At 39.3% G+C, this 9,352-nt stretch overlaps 1 protein-coding gene across 1 annotated transcript in view; it reads left to right on the forward strand.

Annotated features, from left to right (window-relative positions):
• Positions 1–5,526, forward strand: part of MYD88 (MYD88 innate immune signal transduction adaptor) — a gene marked incomplete at its 5' end in the record, with an annotated part of 8,960 nt that extends 3,434 nt beyond the window's left edge. Inside the window, one exon of the mRNA XM_072413390.1 lies at positions 1,751–5,526. Coding sequence (XP_072269491.1) covers positions 1,751–1,920 — 170 coding nt within the window. The remainder of the gene's footprint in view (positions 1–1,750) is intronic.
• Between the last annotated feature and the right edge of the window lie 3,826 nt (positions 5,527–9,352).

Consider the following 9,352-nt stretch of genomic DNA (forward strand, 5'->3'; position numbering starts at 1 on the left):
GTAATATTTGTCGTTGGAAGGTTCTTTCACAATCCTTTTCCAACGACAAAAGACTGATCAATGCACAAATGAGCAATGTGAATACAGCGCCGTTTTGCTTTATGGAGAGAGAAGGGGGAAGAACAATGGAGCGGAACATCACTGCTCTCTCTCGCCTTAACTTTCATTACGATCATTCGTGGATTTGCTAGGATGGATTCATGAAGGACGAGCGCTGTACATAGCTTAAATGAATGCACATCAGCCTGGCCCAGCCAATCAATAGCCGAAGATACATAGGGTCCTATTGAATCCCTAAATTGTATGTCCAAACAGTTTTAATAAAGTAGAAAAACAATTATTATTATTAAACATTATTTATATAGCGCCAACATAATATGCAGTGTCGTACATTAAATAGGGGTTGCAAGTGACAGACAGATACAAACAATGACACAGGAGGAGGAGAGGACCTTGCACAGAAGAGCTAACAATCTAAGAGAGGTATACTCTGCTATATATTTCCCATTACTTCCTGTCCTGTTTTAACAAACAGAAAGTAAAGGGAACTCTCCAACTACAACAATAACATTATTTGCTTTATTAGGGTAAAGAAAGGTTAGAACTCCTGTCATATTTTTTTTTCTTTCATTCTGTGGCACTGTTGCAGATTTTACCTTTTGAACGTCATCATGATGGAAATTTGTTTAACAAACTTAGGGGACTGGTAAACAAGACTGGAGTTGTAACCCTTTATACCTCACTTAAGAGCGGAGGCCATAAGAGCGGAAGCCATAAGAGCTATCAGCATAGTCTGGACCGAAATAGAGACAAGTGCTGTGGATAAAAAATGCCAGAGTATTAATTCAGATAATTCAGATAATTAAATTTACACAGCAGCTAACCAGCATTTTTTAGCATCAACAGAGTTTTTTCTAATTTTAATATATAGCCTTAGGCTACGTACAGACGTCAGATGATTCTCGTCTGATAATCGCCTCAGGTCTGATAATGGACAAGAATCTGACATGTGTACAGCGCTCGTCCAACATTGTTCATGGATCCATTCTGGTGGATTGTACTACAAGTGAAGGGGAGAGAGCGCAGCGAGTTGCTGCTCTGTCGTTCTCCCCCTCCCTCTCCATAGAGCAGAATGGCGCTGTATGTAAAGATCCTTTCCAACGACAATTATTGAACATGTATACGTAGCCTTAGTCTTTAGTGTAAAATATAGGCCAGAATGTGAAAAAACTTTTTTTTTTCTATTTATATAACATTTTTAATATTATCATTACAATTTCTTATAGTAATTTGATAATTGTGATTAATTTCATAGTTCTGAATATGTGAGCCTTCATTCCATCAAAATTCAGATGAGATCCCATATATGGTATAACATATACAAATATACAAAGTAAATCTCATTCATTTCAATGTAGTAAAAATACCCTCTTGTGGAAGGGTATTGTTCTGCATTTTTTTTTTGCTACATTTTAACAAAGTAGTATTACTTTTATGCATCTTACCCAATGAAGGAACTCATTTGGGTTTAGACCTGTTGTTTGTAACCTGACATTAATTTTTTTGGAATAAAGAGTGGCAAGTTTATATCCTCCCTAATGGTACTAATATATGCACGCATTTTTGTGTGTGTGTGTGGGTGTGTTTAATGTATGCACATAGTACAGTTTATAGAAGCTGTTGGCAGTCGTGCCGTGTATATTATAATTTCTGATTTATGTTGTTAGATGATTTATGTTTCTGTTTGTATGTTCTTTTCTTTGTTTAGGCGCTACAGAAAGAAGGCTAATTCCAGTGAAATTTAAACCTATGAAGAGACCATTTCCCAGCATCCTCCGGTTCATTACAGTATGTGATTACACAAACCCCCACATACAAGGATGGTTCTGGGACAGGCTCGCTAAGGCGCTGAAGAAATGAGCGATAAGGTCTTGGGCCTTCGAAGTGGTTTTCCTAGGGCCTCACCAGTGTGATCTCAGGGACCAATTCTTTTCTAAATTTACTTTCTTCCTTTTCTTGAGAGCTGCTTGTTAGGTCACGTTTTCAAACACAGGTACATGTAAAAAGGCTGAGTGGGGCAGTTGCTGTGGTACTGCCATAAATGTTATACATGGACTTAGTAAATCATATAGTCCAGTTTTTCCCAACCAGGGTTTTGTTGAACCATAGGTTTCCTCCTCTGGGGGTTCCTTGAGCAATGAGCACTTTGAGACTCTCAGGTCAGTTTACCAGATACCAATGATCTGGGTGACTTTCTTCTCTTTGGCCAGCAATGATAGAGGCATTCTTCCTACTAACCACCACACTAATATACTGTTCATTGTTGATATAGTAATTATAGCAGGGGTTTCCTGAAGACCCAAAAGTTATTTTAGGAGGTTCCCCCATATTAAAAAAGTAGAGAAACACAATAAATCTAATGATCAGCAGTGTGCAGTATAAAATAGCCAACAATCATAAAGGAGCCTATAGTGTACCCAAGCCAAGACTATGGGCATTCAATTATTTGCATAGGCTTAGTAAACCCAAAAAGGGGTTTACAACAAGCCTTCACTCACTTTTCTAGCTGTACAAATATATACATATATTATATAGACTGCTACTGCCAAAATCTGCTCTCCTAGTAAAAAAAAAAAAAGCTTTCTGTGCCTTCATTGTGAAACGTCCACACCTTGTCTATACTTGCAGCGGGTTATAGCTAGTCAGGGCCTGTTTTAAGGTGCTTTTTAAGAATATGTAAAAACGTTAGTGTGCATAGTCTGAGCACAGCTATTCCCTATAATTATTATTCCATTCCATTGTTATTGGCAGTGTTTTGGCTACTGGTAAGCCTATTGGTATTTTATTGGATCAACATTTTGCGCAAAAGCCAATGGGGAATGTTCTACAAAATAGCATGATGGTGCCATTGTTGAAAGTGAACCTCCAAGCATGTGGAACAAAACACAGATAGTCTTTTTGGTTCATAGCAACAGTTTTAAACACTTCAGAGAAAGCATTAGCAATCATCTCCAATGTTTTGCTGCAAGTTAAGAAAGGAGACGAGCTCAGGAGCTGTACCTGCACTCATAGAAGGAAGCTGGGCTTAAAGCAATATTACACTATTTTTAACATAAACGTGTTGGCAATTTAAAATGTTTTAATTTAAATATCCTGCTTGCAAACAAACTTGTTTTTTTTGCTAGTCAGAAAAACTTCTGTGCACCTATCTGATCTGGTTTCTTCTTACATTCACAAGAAGATCCTCTGGAAATTCTGGATCTGTTGAAGATTGTTACATGAGATTAATTGTGGCCATAATTTAGTTTTGTTAATTTCATAAATACTAATATATATTTGGCTTTAGGTCATATACTGTGGTGTGGGCTTTGATGAACAAACACATCATTTATGTTTGATCATTTACTGTGATGTGGGACTCAATTTTGTGCTTAAAAGCCTGTGTTTATTCCCTTCATCTTTCCAGCCACCAAATCCTTTTTTGCCCTCCTGTAACATTTTTCTTCTCTTTTTCGCTCTCCCTTCTTCTCTCTTAAACACTTCTCATTCAATTTTTATCTTCCTTTTTCTGACTCTGTGAGTTCCTCTTTTCAGGTATTGTTCAAGCACTGCCTTCCTCAAAAATATCCTACGCTATTAAACCCTAACTAATCACTGGTCATAAAATCATTGTTACCTTGTGTAAATAAATCATGGGAACAACAGCGGCAACACCCATATTGTCCTGGTTATAGTCATAAACCGCATTTTCCTCTCTGTATATGTCAAGGTGTTTTCAGAATGTTTTTGCTTTTTTTTTATATGGTGACTTATTAGTATGTACGTCCTATTCACATTTTGTAAATTTTTTTTATACATGTAATTTGTCTTTTGTTTATTCTTCTGAATAAATCTTAATTACATAAAAACTTGTAAACTTGAGAGCAGAAAGTGGGTTTGTGCACATCTCTTGAGTTCTCTAGTACAGAGGACCGCTGCCTGTCCGTGGCTGGTGAGTGACAGGAGGCAGAAGCACCCAAATCGGGAGCGCGGGCGGCTCTGATCACACTGCTTACACAGGAGCTGCTGAGAATGGCAGAGCAATGTATGTAAGGCTTACACTTCTCTACCATTCCCAGCAGCTCCTCTTCCACCTGACAGCACCCCAGCTCTCTTACACTACTCTGCTATTCTCAGCTAGTGTGCTGACAGGAGGCCGAGCTGCTGAGAATAGCAGAGTAGTGTAAGCTGTACATATACCGGACCGTGGCAAAATTTTATTTTATGTTAAAGGCCCTGCTGTCAGAAAGGTTGGGGACCACTGCTCTAGTAGCCCACAAGCCCATGGCACACTATTATACAGTCTTTAGTTTTATAGTCATAGTGCTTCTCAACCCCTTCCAGATTACTTCACCTCACAATTGGTCATTGAGGGTGCCCATCCTAGCTGTCAACGTGTGGTGAAGTTTGTGCTATAAAAAGGGCAGGCCAGAGATCAGAGACTTGGGCTACATACACATGTAAACTTTTGATAATATATGATAAAATATCGTTTCTAGTGACAGATGAATCAACGAGAGCTGTACACACAGCACAGGTTATGTTCTATGGAGAGGAGAGAAGGGCGGATGAGTGAACGGCACTCCTGTGCTCTTCTCTATTGACTTGAATAGCGGTTGTTCCCGATCTTACATTCATGAATCCGCCATGGCAGATTGATGACTAACGTCAGGTGACTGCTGTATTCATGTCAGATTCTTGCTTTAGGTGAACAAGACTATTTGTCTCAGTGGATAATTATCTGACATGTTTACGCAACCTTAGTGTAAATTTACACTAGCATTTTTTTAAATCAGTACCTTGCGATTGAACTATGCTGGAACTTGTGACCTGCAGTGTCTGGAAGGAAGAGCAGACAAGAGACAAATGAAGGAGAATTTATGAAGCTTGTGTGTCACATAATGATTACATTTGGTACTTATTTAGATGGTCATACAGGAGCCCTTATTTTTTACTTTAAACTCCACAAAGAAGTTGTCATTGAGCTGAATCAGAACTCTGTGTCCACCATACGTTCAGGTCAGGCTTGTGGGCCTTAAAATCTGTAGGGTTGGTCCCCTATTCTTTGAAACCCCAGAATGCAGGGGCATATTTTTAGGTTCATGATTGATTACTATAGGAATATCCCCTATGTTAGACATTTGACAAAAAAAACATCTTTTTAGCATTAAGGCTCCAACTGTGATCAAGCAAATTTTAATTCAGGGTCTATACATTTTTATTTTATACATTAAAGATACTTTTGTATAGGACAGGACATTTGGGCTGTAAAATCACTAATAAATAGAGACAGATCACTTTCATGAACTTATCATTGAGTTAAACCTGTGTACAGAACCACTAAACAATTTTCTCCTGTATTGGGTGATGACTGTGTTATGTGTTATGTTACCATCTGAGTGAAATTGTACCATATCATTGAAAAGACAATCTTCCTACTTTCTTATATTGAACTTATGGGGGTATTAAAGATTTCTATACTAATAATTGTGTTTTGTTTTCTGAGAACATTAAAGAAGAACTTTAGGCCATACCATAACAGGTAATATGTACTTGTTATATAATTTTATTGAAAGCTGCAGTTTTACGTCTGCAAAAGGTTATAGATCACTTTGTCAAATATAGAAGAATGTTATATTCAGTGTATTCATAACTAAGGATGGACCCCCCCAACAGAATGCAGGCAGTGGCCTAAAGCTATTCAATTGGTATCTCCTACATTAAATGATTTATTATACCAACATACTGGAGTGAATCTATCTGCAATAAATGTGAAAAGGAAATACCCGCTTACCTATATTGGGGTGATAATAAAAACACATACAGGCCATTCTATACAACCCCCCATTCCTACAGTCCTATTTACCTCTCCCCTACATTGTAGGTCTGGCATATCTCAGTTTAGGAGATGCAGTATATTCCTGGGATTTAGTGATTGAGGGGCCATAAATAAGTGTGGAGTAGGAACTCCATGTGAAAATCCACTCTCCAGATATGACAGGACTACCTGAGGAATGTAGCATACAGGGGTTAGACCACCCAGATTTATTGCCAAAGAGCCACTGATGGCTAGTATCGCCTTGCGAATGGTAGATAATCTCTAACTAGGGAAAGACCACCCCCAACAAAATGCAGATGCTTATAGCTGTTGAATTGGTATCTCTTAAATCAAACGTTTTATAACAAAACATACTGTATTTCATCTATATAAGCATCTGCACTATATGTGTATATGAAAAGGATGACATGGTGCTTTTGAGAAGGAACAGCTTACCTATCTCAGTGGTAACATGCAGAACATTCCATACACTCCCCCAGTTTTACTTACCAGTCCCCCACATTATAGTTAGACCAGCTACAATCCCCCCTTCCAAAAAAAAAGTATGTATATCCACTTAGTATACTGTATATATGTAATGGATCTGGCAGTTTATTTTTGGGATCTAGTGATGGGGAGGGGGTATAAATAAGTGTATAGTAGAAACACCTTTTGAAAAAGTTCCAGTTATTCAGTTATGAGCCCACAGGACTATTCCGAAGGCTGTAGCATGTAGGATTTAGCACCCCCCCCCCCCCCCCCCCATGTATTGATAAAGAGATTGTTAGTACCCCTCTGAGAATGGAAGATAGGTAAACAAACACAGTTACTACTACTATGTACTTGTAAATAAAAGTGGTGAAAACAGCTACAGTGAGGGAAAGAAGTATTTGATCCCCAGCTGATGTTGTACGTTTGCCCTCTGACAAAGAAATGACCAGTCTATAATTGTAATGGTAGGTTTATTGTAGGTGTGAGAGACAGAATAACAAAAGAACCCTCAAAAACCCAGTGCTCAAAAGTCAGAGCTTGATGTGCATTGTAATGAGTGAAATAAGTATTTGATCCTTTCGCAAAAGATGACTTAGAGTACTTGGTGGCAAACCCCTTGCTGGCAATCACAGAGGTCAGAAGTTTCTTGAAGTTGCCCACCAGGTTTGCACACATCTCAGGAGGAATTTTGTCCCACTCCCCTGTGCAGATCCTCTCCAAGTCGGTAAGGTTTCGAGGCTGATGTTTGGCTCGAACACGAACCTTCAGCTCCCTCCACAGATTTTTTATGGGATTAATGTCTGGAGACTGGCTAGGCCACTCCAGGACCTTCAAGTGCTTCTTCTTGAGCCACTCCTTTGTTGGCTTGGCTGTGTGTTTTGGGTCATTGTCATGCTGGAATACCCATCTACGACTCATTTTCCTGGCTGAGGGAAGGAGGTGCTCACCCAAGATTTGATGGTACAAGGACCCGTCCATTGTCCCTTCAATGCAGTGAAGGTGTCCTGTCCTCTTGGCAGAAAAACACCTCCAAAGCATAATGTATCCACCTCCATGTTTGACAGTGGAGATGGTGTTCCTGGGGTCATAGGCAGCATTCCTCCTCCTCCAAACACAGCGAGTTGATGCCAAAGAGCTCAATATTGGTCTCATCTGACCACAACACTTTCACCCAGTTCTCCTCTGGATCATTCAGATGTTCATTGGCAAACTGCAGACGGGCCTGTACATGTGCTGTCTTGAGCAGGGGGACCTTGTGGGCTCTACAAGATTTCAGGTTTTCATGGCACAGTGTGTTACCAATTGTTTTCTTGGTGACTATGGTCCCAGCTGCCCTGAGATCATTGACAAGTTTCCTTCTGTAGTTCTGAGTAGCTTCCTCACTGTTCTCATGATCATTGCAAGTCCACGACGGGAGATCTTGCATGGAGCCCCAGACAGAGGGAGATTGACAGTTATTTTGTGTTTCTTCCATTTGTGAATTATCACACCAACTGATGTCACCTTCTCACCAAGCTGCTTGGTGATAATCTTGTAGCCCAGTCCAGCCTTGTGTAGGTCTACAATCTTTTCCCTGACATCCCTAGACAGCTCTTTGGTCTTGACCATGGTGGCTAGTTTTGAATCTGATTGATTGATTGCATCTGTGGACAGATGTCCTTTATACAGGTACTGTACCAAGCTTGGATTAGGAGAACTCCCTTACAGAGGGTGCTCCTAATCTCAGCTTGTATCTGCATTCAGGGAAGACACCTGGGAGCCTTAAATCTTGCTGGTTGATAGGGGATAGGGATAGGGTATTTCAATGATATTTCTATTTTCAATCAGTAGAATTTTTAAATCTGTCAAAAGCATTTGTTACCGATCCTTAGGATAGCCTAAAAGAGCTTGATTAGCACCATGTCAAGCTATTAATGTAGGGACAGACCATTTCCAACTTAGGGACTGTAGTTTACAGCTATCTTTTACACTTTCTAAATATTAATTATCACCCTTCCTTTCTTGCCAGTTTCCATAGAAACAAGATTGCTTGATTTAGGCATTAGATTAAAGAAATATCCTTGGTTATTTGATGTTACTTACTGAATGAAACGAGATAAAGTGTCAAAAAAATTTCATTAGGTCCAGCCATGTACAGTGTTGTGACTCATAACGACATAATGGACCATGAAGATAGAGTGAAACTGCAGGTGGTTTACATTCCACGTGTTTTAACCTCTTCATTTTTTCACACATTCTTCAGCCTACAGTAGGTTCAATATTGCAGAAGCACTGGAGTTCTGGATTGTGGACAGGACACAAGCTGCTAACACCTAACAGCTCCTAAGGTTTAGCTCAGTATTCTCCACTCACTCCATTTTGCTAATGAATTTAAGACAGTTGCCATAGCATGTGAAAAAGTAATACAGTACGTTGAAATTCTAACCTAGCATATTGCATCATTACAATCAACACTTCCAATCCTATTACTTTCCTTTTGAGATGTTTGAAGAACATAGAACTTTTCCTAAAAGTGTATTTGTTAGTAATAGCTCTACTACCCTGTATGGAACCCTGCATCTCCAGGATCTCAGAATCTTCCACAATTTGGGGGATATCTTGCACTGGGAGATTTAGAGCAGCTTTTTGAGACTTTGAGTTTGCAATCCTTAAGACCGTAAGGATTTTTCTGGATAGTAAACTACCAAAATTAATTAGTTTCAGCACCAAAAACTTTGTATTTTAGTAGGTTTTTCAATATAATGCAATCCAAACTGTTATTACCATAATGGAGGGTTTCCTAATTAGTAACAATAGTGGAGGAGGTTGCCCCCACATGAGACATCTACAATTTAGTGTCCTGCAACCGAAATCAAAAGATCACCCTTCCACACAAGGCAAGATCCTGTATGGTAGAACATCTATTGCCAGGCAGGCTATTCAGTCCCGCATACTAGGATATCCTTACTACTTAAGCTTGTCTTCAGGGTGGGAGTGCCCATGTTTGATGACTGGGTCTGATTC

Source organism: Pyxicephalus adspersus, chromosome 5, assembly GCF_032062135.1.
Source record: "Pyxicephalus adspersus chromosome 5, UCB_Pads_2.0, whole genome shotgun sequence".
NCBI classification, from domain to species: domain Eukaryota; kingdom Metazoa; phylum Chordata; class Amphibia; order Anura; family Pyxicephalidae; genus Pyxicephalus; species Pyxicephalus adspersus.